The 21,072-nt window shown below is 41.8% G+C and overlaps 2 protein-coding genes across 6 annotated transcripts; both read left to right on the top strand.

The window, feature by feature from the left end:
• The first annotated feature begins 968 nt into the window (after window positions 1–968).
• LOC124183094 (alpha-tocopherol transfer protein-like) lies at window positions 969–12,291 on the top strand. Of its 5 annotated transcripts, XM_046571117.1 has the most exons (7): window positions 969–998; window positions 1,994–2,317; window positions 4,729–4,842; window positions 9,953–10,472; window positions 10,545–10,639; window positions 11,450–11,764; window positions 11,827–12,291. In XM_046571117.1, the coding sequence occupies exons 1-7, from the start codon at window positions 984–986 to the stop codon at window positions 12,169–12,171; spliced, it is 1,728 nt and encodes a 575-aa protein (XP_046427073.1). In that variant the 5' UTR covers window positions 969–983; the 3' UTR covers window positions 12,172–12,291. The 5 variants fall into 5 exon arrangements, with proteins under 5 accessions (XP_046427073.1, XP_046427075.1, XP_046427074.1 ...); XM_046571119.1 differs by lacking the exons at window positions 969–998; window positions 1,994–2,317 and adding an exon at window positions 3,505–3,555; XM_046571118.1 differs by lacking the exons at window positions 969–998; window positions 1,994–2,317 and adding an exon at window positions 3,695–3,754.
• Window positions 12,292–12,732: 441 nt separating this feature from the next.
• LOC124183093 (adenylate cyclase type 3) lies at window positions 12,733–18,137 on the top strand. Its single transcript, XM_046571116.1, has 9 exons — window positions 12,733–13,894; window positions 13,974–14,353; window positions 14,602–14,886; window positions 15,127–15,407; window positions 15,577–15,905; window positions 15,963–16,298; window positions 16,675–16,980; window positions 17,052–17,387; window positions 17,460–18,137. The coding sequence occupies exons 1-9, from the start codon at window positions 13,343–13,345 to the stop codon at window positions 17,640–17,642; spliced, it is 2,988 nt and encodes a 995-aa protein (XP_046427072.1). The 5' UTR covers window positions 12,733–13,342; the 3' UTR covers window positions 17,643–18,137.
• Window positions 18,138–21,072: the final 2,935 nt, after the last annotated feature.

The following is a 21,072-nucleotide window of genomic DNA, read 5'->3' as shown; positions in this document are numbered from 1 at the left end:
TTTGTTGATCAAAACCAATGTCTGTGTAATTTTGAAAAATTAGCTATTCAACAATACTGATGTAATAAAAGAAATCGCGGAGAATAATCTTCCGGGTAAAGCGACTGATTGCAAATTGAAATCGAACAAGTCTACTAATTTTTTCATCATTTAAAGCGTACAGGTTGTACGTTTCAAGTACAACCTTCTCAAGGAACAACGATTTAAATTCGATAAACCGATGAAAATGTATTCGAGACAATTTCGACTTTAAGACGATGTTTTTTTCCTGTATGCAGGTATTTTGTGCGCTTTGGAAAGTAATAAAATTCCGAGGCAAAATGGATAACCTTGAATAAATTATGTAGACATACTTTGCTCGTAATTGAGAAGGACCTCGACATTCACTTCATCGTTTATGCTAAATTAATTAATTGCAACAACGTATCAACTTCCGGCGTTCCTATGGATATACAACGTAAATTAGTATTACCTGACATTACCTGCGTTAAAAACTTGAAATCTTCCGGAGCTTTCGTCCGAAAACCTATATTGATTACTTATAAACAATAGTAGTAGAGACATACTGAGGTAATTTAATATTCAAAACCGCTTGTCCCTATACTGCATATTGCTTTTAGAAACATAATTGTATGAATGGATTGAATTCAAAATACAATCATACGTATTCAACAATGGATAAGTTTAAATGGAAAAGAACAAAAATCACTTAGCTTAACGAAATCAACTTGTTTAAGAAGTCACACTTCTCATTCTACTTCTTCTCCTTCTTTTTCTACTTTTTTTCATCTTCTTCGTATTATTCTGCCTCTTCTTCTTTCCCTACGTAAACTTTAGGTGGTCTCCGATGAACTGTTTAATCTCACCGCGACTACAATTTTTACAGCGCCGCATCGGAGGCAATGTACATGCAAAAACGTTTTATGCAAGTCTCTACTATAACGCCCTGAGAACCGCCACCTAGAGACCACGCTAAGAACACGATGACCAAGCACACTGTAGGTAAATTACCTTGCAGTTATGATTTTATTGAACAAAAAAGTGATGACAACAATAATTTGGGTTGTCGGGTGAAACCTAATTTATATACTATTATTCTTATCGGTCTCAAGATACTGTTGTCATTATTATCTTCAAGTTGCCATGGTTAATAATTTGAAGAATTTTTTGTGTATATACATATAGCTACAGAGCAGGGATTATAGGAAATCTTGAATGCTGCCTACGTCGATTTTACAGTTATTACAAAAAATAAACTGCATTATTGGGGCATGAAAAGTGCGCCGCTTGACCACTCAATCCGGACAGATGCTGAGAGAACTACTACTTATTTCATAGTATGAAACATCACGTAGTCGGTGAGTATCTTATTTAAATAATTGTTTAAATTTTCAAAGGGACGTTTTGCATATTGTAAGGGATTCGGCTTGGTGTGTCAACTGTACAAATTTTTTTCTCTTTAGTTTCAAATATTATTTCATATTTAATATTTGCGACATTCGAATTGCGGACATTCTACTAAATGAAGCACGGGTTTGTTTTTTCTCAAATCAAAGCCGACGTCAAGACGAATGCAACAACACATAACAGAGCTACTTCATTTTTTTCCAATCCAAGGAAAATATTACATATCATACACTGGAGGAGAGAGTTATTCGTTATTCGTACACATTTCCAATTTCATCTAAATTGACTTCATAATTTGCATACTTCGCTTTTACTTTACTATTTTTAAATCTTCAGGTCACAATAATCTTTCAACCTACATTTTATCCTGTCGAGAGACAGTTCGAAAGATTTACCCCGATTTTCATGATGACATAAGAATTCGTCATGTCATGAAACTTTCGGTTGGTGTATCGGTCGATTTGAACTGACCTAGCGTATTCTTGAAGGCTATGCGTGATTACTGTTCATCAGATTTCGAAGCTCGTTAACCGAGGAGTTCGGGATCAGTGCCATACTGTTTAATTCCCAAAAACTGTTTTTATAGAACCTAAACCTGAACATAAAGCCTGGCTGGAAAATCGGTATAGCGGGAAGAACCGAGGCTGGGAAATCCTGGCTGATCTCAGCGCTGTTTCATCTCACCGGAAATGGACTGGAGGGAGAAATTCTGCTGGACGGGATCGACGCGAAGTTGATTGGACTACGCGAGTTGCGACCCCGGATTTCGATCATCCCTCAGGAGCCGATTCTGTTCTCAACGATTCTCCGTTACAACCCGGATCCTTTCGACCAGTATTCGGACACCCAGCTTTGGAACAGTCTGCGCGAAGTAGAACTTGGGAATGCGGTATCGTCCCTGGAATTTCAGGTCTGTAATTATTGTCGTGTCTCAATCAATTCGCCCGAGGCACTTACACTTACGTACTTGCGTAGTTGCACTAACTGCTCGTGTGACGTCGTGAGTGTTTTGTGGCCATCGTGCAAGTAACGATGAATATGAAAGCACGCAAGCGCGTGTAATTGTTGCCTTGGGCAAATTGAGACAGGGCAAAAATCTCACACAACAAGCACCCGAAATATTCTCGTCGTCGTGTCTTTTTTTTTTCTCTTTTAGGAAATGATATCATGTTTCTTCGACTTTGATTTATCTTTTATATTTACTTTTTTCTTCTTACTCTCCGCACACCCTGACCTATATTTAATGACCAATCGACTATTTATACATTCAAATTTGGCCGTTGCAATCAGTTAATACGATGACTCCGACGAATCGTTTCAGGTCATTGAACTTGCCCGCAACGTCGTGCAAAACGTGAGCAAGACGTGAGAGTCAAAAGAATGGGGGAAAAAAAAAATCAAAACACGAATTCAAAGTATCGCAGTTAACGACACTGAAACAAAAATTTTTATTTCGTACACGCATGATTGATTTCAAAAATTATCGGTACATCGCCGCGTAGAAAAAATTCGATTTGGCTGCGATTTCGGTACGTTGTCACGTTTACTGAGATATGAACATCCTCCAAATTTTAGACCTCTAATCCCTACCGTTTACGAAAAACACGTTGACGAACTTTTTACTTTTCTTCTATCGCGTGTTTTATTAATTGCAGCCAAATAGAAAGTCTCACCTTGAAAGGAAAAAAAATTTCCGTACCTCGTGGTGTACCGATAATTGTCGGAATCAGCCACATCCTCTACTTGAATAATATTAATCTAGATCGTTGAAGTTTAAAAATCATTACCGGCACATTGTAGGCAGGCAATTTACAACAACAAAAAAAAAAAAAAAGTAGAGAGGAAACAAAAAACTTTACCGTGTCCCGAATAAATGCATGTGTACGTACGCAGTGTATCATAACGGGAATATTTAAGGTGAATTCGTAGTTATACACAGGTATCGAAATACCGTATCAACTTTACAGTCATTGTATCGAGCGCGAGTTATAATCTTATCATTTCCTCAAACCGATTACTCGTCTAATTTTCCAGTAACAAGGACAGGTATCGCTACCTGGCGTCGGTGCCGGTAACGAAAGTGAGAGTATCAGCTGGCGTGTCGGTGGTTGTATGTGGAATAAGTACGAGTGCGGGATAATATTGCGGGTATACGGCTTGAGAGCGTGTAATGTCTGGAGGTCAGGTCACGAAGTCGAGTGTTGTTACCTGCAAAGCCGGCTTACCGGTCGCCCTCGCGATCGTTGTTCGTCAGACTTTCTCAAACTCGATATATGCGCGCGCATGGTATACGTGCATTCGTATGGGGCGTTCCGTGCCAAATCGAACGATCTCAACCCTTACCATAGTAAATTTTGTTGAAACTTTTTTTAAACTGGCGACAACGTTACTTTGACCCCGAATTAATTGGAAATGAAACGATCATCAATGACTTCGGCGTGACATGTATTCCAATAATTTTTCTAAAATTTTTTCTTTTGTTCCGATTATTTTCAGAATAGTCTCACGATGGAACGGTTAAAATTATTCAGAAAATGAAATTAATTTTTTTACCATTTTTCGTTGTATGCCTACATCGATACGTTATCAAAATTTCCAAATGAATTTACGATAATCGTATTAATTTTTCTCAGATAATTGGCAAAGAATACTTGGTTAGAATAAATGATTTGATTTTTTTTTATTATTCTTTCAAGCACGTCGGTGATTTCCAACGATTAAAATTTATAGCGTAGCTGTACAAGTTTTAGAAAAATCACTAGCAATCAATTTAAATATCAATATTTTTAACGCGTTCTTTCTTACAGTGTGAGAAATGTTTCACAATTTTTTTCCATTTGCCAGTATTTTAAACATCGATTCTTGTGAAACAAGAATATTTCAAACTATGTACTGAAATCAACGCAGGATAAATCTTAAAATGGAGAGGAACTGAAAATAAAACTGTTGTGAATATTTCAAAATTTTTGCAAAAATGTGTTATTCGCTTAAGAATCTTTGTACAATATTTGTAACTCAAGAGTGATTCGAGAAAAAGAATTTTCCCCATTGAACTTGGGGTCTTAGAGGATCATGAATTGGAAAAGTTTCACACAATTGAAAATGGTGAGGGGTGGGATTGGTTCATTTCGCATGGAATGCCCCGTATGTACACCACGGTGCCTTTGTATATGGTATACGTGCATGAACAGGCGCAACAGCATTTTCACGCACACAAATAATTTCAGATCGCAATCGCGGTTGGGTTTATATACCCGGCAGCATTCGTACGTCTATAATATGTATATCTATATAGTTTTCCATTCCGCTATGCGTTTTTAGCTCGGCTACTATACCCAAACGGGTTGCCGTCGTGCAGTTCTCATCCTGGATTGTTGGAAGGTGAACGTGATCGGACGCCGGTTTCCTGGTTACATCTTTACTAGTATCCAAACCGTATGTACGTACCATTAACTTAAGTAATAACCGTCCGTCCATATGTTCGTCTGCTTACCGACTAATGACTATTACATTTTGAATTATGACCACATCTTTAATCCCGTATCGCCGGTGATACACGTCAGCATAAATTCTATAAAAGAACGAAGCGAGTGTGAAAAAACACGCCGGAACACGTCTGCAAGATATTTCGAAAAATTTAAACGCCAGTTAGACGTCGAGATATATTGTAAACGTCTGCTAGGTTTCTTTGGAAAATTTTCTGTCATTCTTTTTTTAAACTTTTTTTTCTACGATAGAACCAAGCCGTATTGAAGATTTGTCAAACAGGTCTAGTATATCGAAAATAAAGTCTGAAAGACGTCTGGTATATCTGAAACGAAGTTTATAAAACGTCCAGTAAATCTACAACGAAGTTTACAAGACATACGTACGATAATTTCGAGAGTTTAGACGCCTGGAAGAAGTCCAGATGAATCGTTCGTGAGAAGAATGAAAAATGTTAAAGCATTATATATATATATATATTATATATATATAGTTGTATATCCGAAATGACGTTTACAAGTCGTCTAAAAGATGTGTGGATAATTATCTAGAAAATTTTCGGTGTTCAAGTTGTATGTATAAATGATTATTATCTTCAATGTTGACATGTTTGTCAATTTTCTGTGTCGGTACGTTACAGAAAGAAAAATATCAATATTTGTACGAACCCTCTTTTGCACGGTTATAAAATTAATAATCATCTAGTAAGAAATTAAAATTGTTACGTCTATTTTCAAGACGTCTTCCGCACGCGATATATCGAATGACGTAAATAAATGTATATAATCTTATTCTTGGATACTCATCATCTTTCTTTGCCTCTTTATACGTTGCTTCGTTGTCTGGTTTATTTTAGTCACGAAGTGAGGAAAAAAAAATAAACGAATCATTCAAATATGCGAAAGAAATTAAAAAAGTGGTAGAATTAGCAAAGAAAAAAAAGAAATCAACCAAAACTTGTTGTCGAATTTAAAGCTGCTCATTCAATATATCTTAGAGGAGAAACACTGAGAGCGATTCCAAGAAGTTTCACTGAAACCGGTTCATATTTAGGGATCATGGTACTCAAAAATGTGTGTTTATGCGCTAAATCGGTCAACGACTCGACTATTGTGTAGTTTTTTGTCAAAACATCCCGTCGGACGTAGCACAGAAAATAGGATTTGTGACTTCTTGACTCGCCTTCGGCACTTTACACTCGTCAAGAAATCCCTATGCTACACATGTTTCCTCACAAGACTTTTGGTTCCTCTGGACGAGTAGAATTTCTTACGATCATAAAATTTTTCGATACCATTTGACCTTCACAATCAAGGTCAAGAGCAATTTTACGAATACATATCTTGCAAGATCTTCAACGATCTCGATCTGGAGAATCATCTGGTCAAACGGCGACACATTACGTGTTTTACACTCTGTACAGTTCATAAACGAATAGTGAATGATAAAAAATTTCCACATTTAAAGTCTTGTAAATGATTTAATTTTTCGGAAATGTTGTCAGAAACGATTTTACGTTTTCCAGAACATATTCATTTCTTATGGAATCACAAACGAATAATGCTTCAAAAAATAGGACAAAACATGCCTGTAATATTATTGAAATATTAACCTATGTTACCTAACGATTAAGCAAGGATTTAGGACTCGAAAAACAAATTCAACAATAAATTATGCTGATCACTTTTATCAATTTTATATTAATTTCTTAAATTTCAGTTACATTTATATAATTCGCTTTTTTTCATAATGTTGATTTGTTTGTGTTTGAAAACATTTTATAATAATTTTGCTTTTATCAAATAATAATGTGTTTGCTCTTTATTTTTGTAAATGAATAAATTAAACTGCTTTATCAGAGTAACCCCTCCTTCAACAGTGTCGTCAACAACGCACAGTAATGAGAACAAGTGTAAAGGCTTCTGATAATCATTATTTAAATCCCAACATGAGGGGTTATATTTCAAAAAGTCAGTATTAATTCTGAATCGAGTGAACAATCTTTCCGTATATTGCGTCTCTCATTCTGGTAACCTTTGGTTTTTCGAAGCACTGTTTGACTCTAGCTTCGTAAAAAATGAATATATTCTCGAAACCGTAAAATCGTTTCTAACAAATTAAAACGTTTCATTAACAACAGTTCAAATTTGGAAATTTGGAAACTAAAACTTTCCACAAGACACAGTTGAATAACAAAAAAACGTAACGTGTTTTTGACCTGAAAATCGACCCGTTATAAATTGCATTTAACGATCGTAATACAAAATGAACATTATACACTGTAACAGCTTTGAACTGCGGAATATTATGTATTTCACGAAATTCTAACGATAAATTTTATGTTTGAAAATGATATAAATCATTCAAAAACGCACATTTTTTAGACCCGTGACCCTTAAATATGAAACGATTTCAATGAAACCTTCTGGAATTTCTCAAATTGCGTGTCTCTTCTATAACGTATTAAATAAGCAGTTTCGAATTTAACAACTAGATTGTTTTATTGGTACATTCTAATACGTATGTTGGTATAATAATTTAGAAGTTAAATAGCACCTCAATTCCATGTACCCAAGCTTTGTACTATTTCAACTTAGGGTGCAATTTCCAAAGGTTTCTGTAAGGTCGCAGCATGATTTCAGCTACGCAATTTCTGTATCTTCGTCTCTGTTTCTCTTTGTCTGCCACTCATAATTCGAGGAGATACGCTCGGGTAATATACGGACGAACAATAGGAGAAAGAGAATACGATTCGATGTGCCACATGTTGAAACGATGCAGGTAAAAATGTAATAAGAAACACGAGAAGAAGGAAGAACAGGGATATTTATCAACGGATTTCGCATCAAGATTACTTTCCATTCAAATCGATTTGATCGGTTGATCACTATTTCAGACAATACTTGATAGTTAAAATATATTGTACGGTACCCGTTACAATATGAAATATGAATACCACATTCTTTCACTAATAATTTATTGCAATTCGCTAATTGTCAGTACCACAAATGTATTTTTTATCCATTTCATAACATCACAGATCCATTAATAACCGTAAATTCTTTCACTTTTTCGTATATCTATTTATAATTTCATATTGTATTAGGCCACCGCACAAGACTTTGACCAGTACGAAGTAAGAGACACGTGTGGTATACGAGCTCCACCTCTTACATAACCGCAGAAAAAACTGCGTGTTATCTATTACTCAACCTGGCATTATTTGGGTCAAAAGAGATCAAATAAACCAAATCCGAAATGTCAAAAATACTTCAAATATGAAAGTAAAAACATACAATGCCCAGTCCATAAAAATTACAGAACTCGCGCAAAGAGATAATTGGGAATTCAAAAATTTCCCTCAAATATTTATCATACGGTTCACGTAATATTTGTCGTGCATAAGTATATATTTTAAGACAATTACAGTTCAGACTAAAAAAAATCTAACACAGATCCCATTGTTTGAAATTTTTGTTCATCACGTACTCCGAATGAAACTTACGCAAGGAGAGAAAATATTCACTTTCTGTAAATTCGGCATTGTGAATGGGTACGAAATGTTATTGAAACGAAGAATGTATGATACGAATAGGGAATCGGTGAACAAAAAACAATAGTAAAAGAAAAAAAAAAAAAAAGAAATAAACATTTCGTTTTAGACCTCGAATTTCTGTAAGGAGCTACAGGGAATTTCGGAGAAAATAAAAGTGGCGTTAGAAACGCTAGGGATCTAATAACAAAGATTACACAATCGATTTTGAGGTCATCGTTTCCATTCGTACGGAGTGAATTGGAGCGGAATGGATGGGGCGGGGGGGGTGGGGGGGTATACTTGTGCGGACAAAAGGCCTTCGAATACCCATACGCGTGTTTACACATGTGCTACAGAGGCCGCGGCGTTGCTGCACAGAAAAGGTGCGAACACGCAAGTGTTTCACGTACATTTACACGTACGTATGTACAGTAAAAGACGTGCATTATATACGTGACTTGCGATTGTGAAAGTGGCAAACCGCTCGGATGCAACAGGATGACCATGGCCAGGTTTCGTAATGCAAACTCAAAGCATCTGTGCCTCCTGTCTCGTGTCGTGTATCTAAAGGCCGCTGTATTTGATCCTTGGTGATTCGCAGGATCGGTGTCGGTTAAAATTTCGGGGAGCGCGAAAAATGTATTCGAAATATATGAATGGTAAAATTTTTGTCAGGAAATAACCGTCAAGGTTGATAAAAAACTGAGTTTTTTTTTTTTAACATTAACAAATTCATTCAACAGTTATTATAACAACTTTGTGGGTGTACGATTTTTCTCGTACCTACAGCTTTCAAATCTGCGCAATTAATAGAAATCACTATTTAATATTTCACCGTGAGAATCGAAAAGTAGGCTAATTATTTATTTCTGAAAACAATGGTTTTTAGTTTAATATTAATTAATTCACGTACAGAAATGAGAAACTGACTATGTAACAAGGAACAGACGTTTGAAATATTATTCAAAAACATACAGAGTACCGAATTTTTTTACTACACTGAGCTTAGTAAATAAAATCAGCACTTTTAATTTTGAGATTTTATTATAGTCTGCTTGATAAAAATATTAGGCAATATGGCAGCAGGTTAATTGGCGAAATATAAAATTGCTCAATTGATTTATGATGTATATTAGAAAAAAGGATACGGCGGCTGCTTCGTCGTGGGCTCAACGCGAAACTGCGGTCGTGACTTGAGGTGGCGGGTGAAAAAACAGAACAAAAAGACAAAAACGTGTGGGGGGAAAAGCAAGAAACGAAATGATAAAACAAGAGAACGAAAGAGACCAATTACTGCGCAACTCCATCGGCCTACAGTACGTCGGGCGGTACTTCAATCGTGACATGACTGTGGGTTTCAAGTCATCAAATAACTTTGTAATGGTGTTCGTGTCATGTGAATGTGGGTATGGATGAAACCGAGCCCCCCGCGTGTTCTCCGACAACACAACATGACACGGAATGGGGAGGGAGCCCGAATCCTGATCCATGGTATAGTCAAAGTGTCTGTCGGTATTTGCGCAGGAGGAATCAGCCGACGCGGTTCGCATCCAGGAGCTTCACGACCCGATAAACAAGAATAGCGAGAGGCTGCCCGAAGACGATTTCGAGAGGATCAAGATCGAGAGGGTGCGACCCAGCTATCCTGAGGACTTTAATCACCACAGACTGACATCCAACCTCGTTGGAACGCGGAACTCAGACAAACCGATTGGAAGCTCCGTAGATGACACGGAGTACAGAAACGCGCTGAAGAACATCGATGCAGAGGGCTTAGTGATCGGTGGTGAAACTGATAAACCGTCGCTGTTTTCGCCGCAAATCGAATTCAGAAGTGAAGACCAAGAGGCAGGGAATTTTGGACCAAGCAGAAACGGTAGAAGAATGCCGGAGCCGAAGATCGAAAATGAGCCCGACGATGAAGAGGTGGCACTTGACCTGAGCGAACCGCCAGAAGAGGTGATGGAATATGCGAGAACCCAACTCGGGGAAACGGACGAGGTCAAATGCCTGACGATTGATGAACTCCGGGACATGATTTACGGTGCGTAAAAATTTTGACTTGTTGCAAAAGAAAGTATATGCATGTCTTCGGTGTCTATTTTCGTGGTTCCAGAGAGAGGGGAGTGCACGCCACATCGGATGGACGATGCGTTTTTGATCAGGTTTCTTCGGGCACGTCGCTTCAACGTAAACAAGGCGCATAGGCTGGTGAGTTCACTTAAGAAAATATTGAAGCATATCAAATGGTGGGTGCCAGAGTTTGGACTAGGCGTCTCACGGTACTAAAAATTCATAGATGCCATTGCGATTTATTTCAATATAACGATTATGCAAGGAAGTTTAATACTTGTGATCATAATCTGTGCAATCAGAGCGCAAGTTTCTTTTTAAGCAATCTTTCGGTCAACGTGATACTCAATCAAACAGTCAGCTAGCCGGCCGGCTTGCCGCCCAAACGGTCGGTTCTTTCCTAACAAGTGACAGCAGACACGAATGAATGCACATAATTAAACCCAACCTAGACAGGTTTCATGCGTGTTACGAGACACTCTACTCGATCTGAGGCGTAATTTTTCAGTGCTGTAAGCCGAGTACCGAGTGAGCTAACCGTGTCTGACTAGATTTCTATTTATCTGTGTGCGTTGCCACCCTATGCACATGAAGTAAAGAGTAACGATGGCCCGCGACGGCGTTGCTGGGATTTTACTGTGCCAAGGCGTTATGCAAAACGGTCATACACTTCAGGATGCTCTTAATATCTCTGTTTGATCGGTTATGGGCTGCGCAATCTTTATGCGTAGCCTCAACTGTTCCATGTCGAAAATGGGTTCCGTTGTAAAATATTGCGTAAAACTAATTTGCCAAACTATTTATCGTGGCAAATATCAAAAACTCAGATCAACGAACATTTTAAGAACTCATGAATATTCACGAACTAGCATTCAGTAGTTTCGTAAGACCGGGAAAAGGTTCGTTACTCACGGTGAGGACGATATACTCAATGACAGTGATCAACAGGTGGTAAACTACTACAACTTCAAGGATGACCATCCGGATATTCACCGTGGTCTGAATCCCTTGGAAATGCGGCACATTGGCGACGATGACATAATGACGGTGCCTGCCTACCGGACGCAGTGCGGTCGACGGATGATGATATTCAGGATCGGGAACTGGGACCCCAGGAAGTACTCTATAATCGAGATTTTCAAGGCGACGGTGGTAGTTCTGGAGCTTGGCGTACTGGAACCAAGAGCCCAGATCCTCGGTGGTGTCGTTATATTCGATTTGGAAGGTCTGGCAATGGCTCACGCATGGACAGTGACGCCGCAGGTGAGATACCCGCGACTTAAAATGGTTCGCGGCGATTTATAACATTCCGAATTGTTCTCCAGATAGCGAGCATGGTTTTGGCCCTGATGGTGACTTCATTTCCCATAAAGTCCCACGCCATTCACATCCTGCATCAGTCCTGGGTGTTCGACGCTATATTCGCGGTCTTTAAGCCACTCCTGGACGCCAGGATGAGGGACAAGATCTTCTTTCACGGGTCGGACATGGAAAGTCTGCATAGACACGTGGTCCCAACATCACTGCCGAAAAAATACGGTGGTACCAGAAACGAACTTCCCTACTACAAATGGATCGACTCGCTGAGCAAGAACCCGACGATTGTTAAGGAGATGCAGCTGCTTGGCTACATTGCGTCTGAGGAAATAATAAAGAATCTCGAGACGTAGCCTGCCGTCCAAGTATATCCTGCAAAATCAAAATACCCACACATACCGTACACATTTTTTATGTTTATATACAAATTTGGGTCAGAAACACAGCAAATAAATGTTGATTGTAGCATCCCATTTCCGTTCCGTGTGAGTATCTCATATGTATGCAGCGGATCATGCGGAGTATAGTTTACGTTCGGCGTACACCTCGGTATCCATTGGAATGCCGTGATCATTTTTAATCGCACTTTAGCGCGTGCCGTTTACAATTGCATCAGCAAACAACTTGCGACTTTAAAGCGATAGCTCGGTGTCGGTAAGCGAACACCGTCGGACGTTCCGCTCTTCGGTCTATCCAGCAAGAGTAGCAGCAGCATCAACCGCAGCAGCCTAGTTAAACACACAAGCTCATAATATACACTTGCTGGTTACCGAGTAAGGGGCCGGTGTCTCGGATTCTAAATTTAGCCCAGCGACCAGACGTCCGCGACTGCGACTAAAACGACGAAGTGTGAATTTGCCGAGCGGAGTAGGAAGGCGGCCAGTCGGGGCCAAGGTCACCGCAATTCTTGGCCCCCGCGGATGGCAAGATGGCAGTTGGTTTCTGGTTCTTTCTCCGATTGGAACCCCTCTCACCGACCTTTCGACCCGCGGGGGTGAAGAAGCATGCCCCCGGCAGGGGCAGCGGCGTTAATCGCGTGCAGTACCTCTGTAAATAAATCTAAAAGAGGGAACGCCGCCGAGATAACTCCTCGGGGGGAGGCGGGAGGGGGGCGTCGCGACGCTCAGCGCGCGGCGCGGCCCAGAGAACGTGGTGGTTGGTATCGACCCGGAGGGTGGCGAGCGCTAGGCGCACGCCTGGACGCCGCCGACTACTGGAAGAATGTCGTGCGACTGCGGTGCGCTCGGTGTAGCCCGGCCAGTGCCCCGCGCGCGGGCGGTTCATCTGATCATCCGGGTGTTCGGTTGACGGTGCGAGTCGCGGCCGCAGCGGAGCGCCCTGACCTGGCGACCACGAAACGCGCCACGCCTCGCCCAGGAGGCAGGTGAGCGACCCGGGTCGAGGAGCGCCTCGTCTCCGAGTCCTGGACATTGTGCGTGGAAGACCTCTGCACTCGAGTGTCGGGCATTAGCGAGCGCTGACATGCGGACGATGAGGGCCTGAGCTTGGACAAGAGACTGAAGCATGGCGCAGAGGTCCGAGACCTCCAACGAGGAGTCGTATCTGAGCTCGGGGCGGCCGTCGAACCTCCTAAAGACCTCCTTCTCGAACGCCAAGCTCGAGCGTCTTTACCGAGCCTCCTCGCTTCAGCAGCGCCGCGGTGGGTTGCACTGTTTCCTATTCTCCGCCATTCTCTTCGACGTCTTCGTCCTGCTCTCGCCCGAGGCAGAGACCCCGGCGAGGGGACTTACCGGCGTCTTCCTTGGCGCCAACATCGCCCTCCTCGCTTGGGCCCAGCGCGGTGCCAAGGCCAGGGACTTCGTCTGGTCCACCATCACCCTCGTCGCCTGGCACATCTCGATTGCTCAGATACTAGTTCAGCTATTCCTCAAGTCTACCGAGGTTACACCGCGTGACGGCCTCGGCTGGCTTCTGCTTCTGCTGTACCTCCTCTTTGCCACCCTTCCGCTAAGGCTGTCCTTATGCTCGCTACTGGCCCTTGGCAGCGCCGTTGCCTACATCGTGACGGTTGTCGGACTGTCGAAGGCCCCTTCGCAGATACCGATCGATGTGCTAGTAAGAGACTCTTCGATCCTCCGAATCTCATTTTCTCACCTTGGTTTTTCTTCAAATCATTTTTCTTCACCGTGTTCAGATACTGACGGTCACACTGTCGGCCGGTGCTGCTGCATTGGGGGCTTCGAGTTACTCCTTGTCGGAGTTTCAACAGCGCAGAGCCTTCCTTGAGACTAGACAGAGCCTCGAAGTTCAGCTGGTAATCGAAGAGCAGAGTGCGGAACAGGAGCGCTTACTGCTTAGCGTCCTGCCGGAGCACGTAGCCGTGAAAATGCGACAGGATTTGGGCGCGTCGATGGACACCCAGTTCAAGAAGATATACATGTCAAGGCACGAGAACGTGTCCATACTATACGCCGACATTGTCGGGTTCACGGCGATATCATCGACCTACAGCGCCAGCGAACTGGTCAAGATATTAAACGAACTTTTCGCTCGATTTGATCAGCTCAGTGAACGGTGATTGAACGGTTCCTTTTTTCTTCTTTTGCTAAGCTCATTCATGCCTGAGACCAATAAAAGTACACACGGACAACGGTGGCGGTGATGCTTGTCAAGTGCTTGCATGGTCGATAGAGACGATAAAATTAAGTGGTGAGACAAAGTCATCGTCTCTTTATACCGCGGCTTATATCAAAGCACTTGGAAAGCATACCGTCTTTCCCTGGCGATGCTCGAGGTGTGTAACTCTGTCTGACGTTCACCAGGTACGAGCAACTACGTATCAAGATACTGGGGGACTGTTATTACTGCATAAGCGGAGCCCCGGTTGAGCGGCCAGATCACGCGGTGCTCTGCATACACATGGGACTATCGATGGTCGACGCCATAAAGTACGTTCAGCAGACGACAAACAGCCCGGTCGACATGAGGGTCGGAATTCACACGGGAGCTGTTCTGGCCGGTGTTCTTGGTCAGAGGCAGTGGCAGTTCGATGTCTACAGCAAGGACGTTGAGCTCGCTAACAAGATGGAGAGTAGTGGAATGGCGGGGTGAGTTTTGGGTGATTTTATCAACGTGTGCCCGGTATTCCAGATCATGATTGGTGCTGCTCGGTGCGGAGACGTCACGATATCTGAAGTCTTCGTGACTAAAGGCTTTTTATCGACCTGCTTTACCACTAAAAATGGAATCAAGGAATTAGCAGAGAAATAACTTTGAAGATGGCTCTTTTTGAAGACAATTTACGAGTGATATTGCAATTTGTTTAACGTTACTTTGCTTGGTTTAAGGAGGGTTCACATATCGAACACCACCCTGAGTTTCCTGAACGGGGAATTCGAAGTGGAACCTGCCTACGGAGAAAAACGCGAGGAGGCACTGCAGAAGGCCGGTTTAACGACGTACTTTATCGTCAGAGCCCTGAAGCAATGTCCACCTCCAGCCACCAATAAGAGTCTGGCATCATTTACTGGTGAGTCGATTCGCAACAAGGCTGACGAAGACGAGGAAGGACCAGCCGAAGATTCCGAAGACTTTAGACAGCGACTACGCAAGGAGTTGTGCAGCAGAGGTAAAAAACAAAGTGAAAGTAAATAACCGCTCCATCCCCTATCAACTCCACATCATCGTTGTAAGCACTTCAACCCGTCAAGCGAGAGATAACGTCCCTCTTTCATAATGCCAACCGTCTGATAATGAGATGATTGATTTGTGCCACGATAAAATGAGCCTGTTTTCAGACGGCGGAGCGGAGTTGCGTGGCCACGCGTCCTGGTTTACCCTCCAGTTCAAGGACCCGCAAGTGGAACACGCTTTTCACAGTGCGAAGGAGGCATTTTCGCCGCTATCGCTACTGGGCGGACCCTTGGTAATGGTCGCGGCGTCGCCAGTTTGGAGGCTACAGCCGTGGGGCCCCTTCACGTGGGGTGGGGCTGGGGTAGTGACGCTCTTCGGGGTTGTTTTGGCGGGGGCAACGTGCCTGGGGAGCGCTGTACGACCGCGCTGGTTCCGGCGGACACTGGCACTGCTGATGATATTCTCGCTAAGTGTCTTCCTGCTGCTTGACATGGTGAGTCGCGGGTTGAAGGCCGGACGGATTGTCGGCTAATCTTGAGTCTTGTTTCAGGGTAACTGCGCCATCGTCGAGGACATCGAACCACCCACCAACACCTCGCTTGGTTGGTACCCCCGCTGCCCGTACCCCTCCTACTACTCCTACGTCGGCGTTCTCGCCCTCGTTGTTATCTCCATGCCCGCCTACATCAGCTACCTTGGCAAGGCCCTCCTCATGAGTATCCTAGCCAGCGCTCAGTGCAGCGTCAACGTCATGATCCTCGGGCCCAGTCTGGACAGGGAAGACCTGGCCATCTACCCACCAGGCTCAGTCGCCTTTCCGCTTAAGTACGCACTCTCAGCGACGCTGATACTCATCACGCTCACCCTCGTTGTCGTCGCAAAATACGTGAGTAATCAGTCGTATGCCGCGAATGGTCAGAGGTATTCATTTACCAGAACTTAGGTATACGGTGAAATGAAATTCCGCTCGCGTTTTTGAGGGGCGGAAATTCGCCGAGTGCTATTTCTCTCGCACAGGTCTTGATTCCCGCCTCTTGAACGGAGTAACTCACGAGCTTTGCGCAAGCGCCAGTCTCGGTTAAGTTATAACTGTATCGTCCAAGGACGGGAAAAATCAGGCTTTCCAGTAACGACCCATTTCCTCACCCTAATCCAACATGGGTTTCAACCTTGTTGAGGCGCTTAAACTTTCCCTGTAACAATCCATCACCATTATTTCGTTAATCACGGAGATCAGTAGTTCAGATTTTTTCTAACTGTAGACCGAGAAAGCGAGGAGGATTCTTTACTTACGAGGCAGGGAAGTCGTGGCACAGCGGGAACGCGTCGCTGACATGAAGCGGAGGAACGGCGCCCTGATTTACAACATCCTGCCGCCGCACGTGGCCGCCTATTTTCTGTCCACTGCCAGGCACCACGATGATCTCTACAGTCAGAGCTACGCCGAGGTCGGTGTCCTCTTCGCGAGCATGCCCAACTTCGCTGACTTCTATAGCGAGGAAAGCATCAACAACCAGGGACTGGAGTGCCTCAGGTTCCTCAATGAGGTCATTTCGGACTTTGACGCGGTGAGTCGAGCCCCAATATTAGATTCCTCGCGGCCACTGAAACAGCTCAAGCACGTGACCTTTCTTTCCAGATCTTGGACCAGTCCAAGTTCAAGGACATCATCAAAATCAAGACTATCGGTTCCACTTACATGGCAGCCTCCGGTATCACTGAGTCCGATGAGCCCGAGGACGGTCCGAGGTGGGGTCACCTTTCGACCCTGGTCGAGTTTGCTCTCGAACTCAAGAAGGCCTTGTCCAGCATAAACGAGCAGAGCTTCAATCACTTCGTGCTGAAAATGGGTATCAACCATGGGCCCATAACTGCTGGCGTTATCGGTGCCAGGAAACCTCACTACGACATTTGGGGAAACACCGTGAACGTTGCTTCTCGGATGGAAAGCACTGGGAAGGTCGGCTGTATTCAGGTTAGTGGTGCATGACGTGTTTGTTCAGAAAGATAGAGGCCGTCCGAAATTCACCTCGAGTTTCTGCTCCAGGTCACTGATGAGACCCGGAAGATCCTAGAGCCCTTCGGCTTCGAGTTTGAGCAGCGTGGGCTGGTCTTCGTTAAAGGAAAGGGTCAACTGCTGACGCACTATCTAGTAGCACGGGACAGCATTCCCCTGGACTTGGACAGTGATCTGCCCGTTGAACCAATTCATCCGATCATCTACCAGTAGATGATGGTGTTTGAAAGAAAGTGAAAGATTTGATCTACTATCCTGGTCTCAGGGGAAAGCGTACAGTAGGGCGCGTCACCTTCTGCCGGGGTAATAATGGCGGACTCGATTCCTGAGGGGTCTGGTTTTATTTGGTTGTTTAGTTCGATTTTTCACTTTGGTTTCCTATTGCCGGTTGTACACAGTAATCTCTCAACGTAGACAGTGATAGTCGTTGCAAGGACGAGTCGGTTTGAAGTGAATATCATCAATGACGTGATGGCTTGTTGCGTAACCAGCCTAGTGTACATTAACGATATTTCGGCAAGCATGGCTTTTGAATTAGAGCGTTTTTTATTCATAGGTTTTGTTTCTTTTGCCTTCCTTTTACCCTATCTATACTTTGGATATATTTATAGCTAGTTTACATCCGGACTCAATGTGTTTGGAACACACACGTGGATGTGTTGTATTTGTGTTATGTAGGAGAGAGAGGGAGAGAGAGAGAGAGAGAGAGAGAGAGAGAGAGAGAGAGAGAGAGAGAGAGAGAGAGAAGAGAACAGAGAGGAGTGTGACATCATCAACCGTCTTGTTTCTTCCGGAGTTTACCAACAGTTTGGAAAGATAACCGGGTCATCACGCAAAATATTTTATTCTGGTAAAAACTAGCGTTTGGCGTGTATCCGTAGAAACACTCCTATAGAACATTCTTCCCAACTGCTTATGTGTAAACTACAGCTGACGATAATGTGTTCGTCTGGTGTTTAGCGACAGTGGATAACAGCGAAAGCGAGAGTGGAAGAATGTTTGTGATAACTAGTTGACTCGTTATTTCGCTTAAGTAGAAATGGCGCTCCCTTCTGTATTGTTGCCGCCCCTGTATTCTAGAAATGTAGCTTTAGCATCCGTCATTAATTAATAATTGACGCATTGTTGCATAACCCATTATTGACTCCGGATGACGAGTGTTTTCGAAAATCGAGAAGACTACCTGCAACGCATCAACTGAAAAAAAAAGAGTAGAAAGGATTTCGACGTAGTGCAGTCTGCAAAGAGCTTGCTCATTTTTTTTTTTTTTTTTTTAAAGTTATTAAGTTTTTTTTATTTCTGTACTTTAAGCTTATTTCTTGTTTCATCACTGTGGGAAGGAGCTTTTTGACAGAAAGATGACCTGGCATTAGAAACACAAACGCGAAGAAGACCATACTTGACAATTTATTCTGTCATTTATTTATAGATTATCTGTATTCATTTTCTCCTTCTTCATCTTGTTCTTCCAGTTATATTATATTGGTTATTTCCGCACCAAAGATACAAAAAAAAACAAACACTATCTTATACCAAAAACCAAACAATAAATAGGAATGAAGAGCGAAATGAAAAAACCTGAACAATAAACACTAACAAACAGGAAAACACAAGAATAAACGATCACACGGCCTACATTTACGGGCCTAGGACACGAAGGCTCCACCATAATAGTAATAATAATAATAAATAATAATAGGTTTACAATACAATACACAAGAATCAATCAATCATAAAACCTACGAAACGAAACTAACTAATTCACTACCCAATAAACGTTTCGTCAAACACGTTTTATGCTTTCACAGCATGATACGAAATACAAAACACAGATGAATAAACAAATCAATAATAATATAACCACACCGAAAATTTAACCACAAAGCGCAAAACGTAACAACATATACATATTATATATTATTAAAAATGGTATACACTACAAGGTCTTGTAAATTTAGCAATAAACGGAAGTTTTGTGTAAATAATTCAAAACAAGAAAGAAAATTGGACACGAAAGAAAACTAAACTAAAGTAAACAATGAACTACTAGAGGTAAGAGATTGTACGAAGATGGAGAGAGAGAGAGAGATAGAACAAGCTGGAAGAAACACAAGAATAAAAACATCAAATAAAGTAAAACAAAAAAGCATAGCTACGTAATGTTGTAAGAAAATATCACTGTAGATACCCTAGCACTAGGTGTGAGGAGGAATTAAAATAAAAAAGAAAAAAAAATGTAACGTTCTTCAAATGAAAGAATTAAAACGACAGTAAAAAATGTTAAGAAACCTCAATCCCGCCTCGAAACATATATATGTGTACACATGTACATACCTATACCAACCCCGCAATTAGCACATGTGTAAATGCAAATGCACGTGTAACACTTATGAGCGCGTATAAAACTGAATATAGGCGTGATAAGTGGCTAAATAAATGACTAAATAGCACACTGGTGTGAAATACAGAAACTCGAAAAAGAATACATGAAAATGGAATTACATATTATCAATCTGATTATTATTGTATTTCATGCAGAATAGTTGATTATACATATGTATGTGCTCTGCATACAATCTTCTGATCCTGGGTGATCATTGAGTTTTGACGGAGCTGCTTAGCCAGAGAGATCTTAGTTGTTACTGGTTAAAGTTGAACATAGTTCCGAGGTAAGTGAGATATTTATTTAATATTATGCTATTAAACTGAGTAAAAAAAAAAAAATCATCGTAGACGATAGAAATACATTAACCCGTTGAGGACACATGGGGTCCAACGGACCCCAGACAAATTTCAATGCAATTTTAAATCTACAAAGACCCTTAGGAATTAGATATATAGCACCATCTGTTGTTGTTTGAAGTCTCCACAACAAGTTTTGACACGTTACGAAGGTCTCTTTGGCATTAGTCATCCTGCAGAGACATATTAGTGCGCACGTGTTTTTTTTTTGGGGGTTCTGTAGACCCCGTATGGCCTTACTGTGGCAAAATCTTAAAAAAATTCAATTTTTTTTTTATCGTTGATTGATGTTATATTGTTTCTGTAAACGTAAGTATTTATGCATGAATTGAATTTTTTTTTTCAGCAATAAATAATGGTTATTAATTAAATATATATGTGTGTATATATACAGATGTCTTATAATCTTCGACCTCGAACTATCGCCAGCCGTCTAATGGAATAAAATTAAAGTTTCGCACCGGTTTTAAGTCGATACATAGCGTAAAACACAAATGAGAACTGTTTTTCTGCGTGGGGTGCGCTGGACCCCGTGTGTCCTCAACGTTATTTTTTGGATGTGTGTCCTCAACGGGTTAAATATAATTTTTCGTGATACTTATCGTATGGCACAAGTAATAATATACGTAGGTAATAACGATTCATAAAAGTCAAATATACGTATTAGTGCTTCTTCACCACAACCAAACAAAAATCAGTGTAAAAAATAAAGCAACAGTACGATGGTTCACCATAAGAAATTCTCCACTAGAACCAACATGGCTGCCGTTGTTACACTTGGGATTTTCTTTTGTCTTTAAGATCATTCTCAAAAGTCACTAATTATCGACCAGGGTCTCATTTGAAACTGTAGAATGGCAAGAGTATTTCAGTCACGATTTTGAAGTAAAAAAGAATACAT

The sequence above is a fragment of the Neodiprion fabricii genome, chromosome 5 (assembly GCF_021155785.1).
Source record: "Neodiprion fabricii isolate iyNeoFabr1 chromosome 5, iyNeoFabr1.1, whole genome shotgun sequence".
NCBI classification, from domain to species: Eukaryota; Metazoa; Arthropoda; class Insecta; order Hymenoptera; family Diprionidae; genus Neodiprion; species Neodiprion fabricii.
This window is presented reverse-complemented; position numbering and strand designations above follow the sequence as displayed.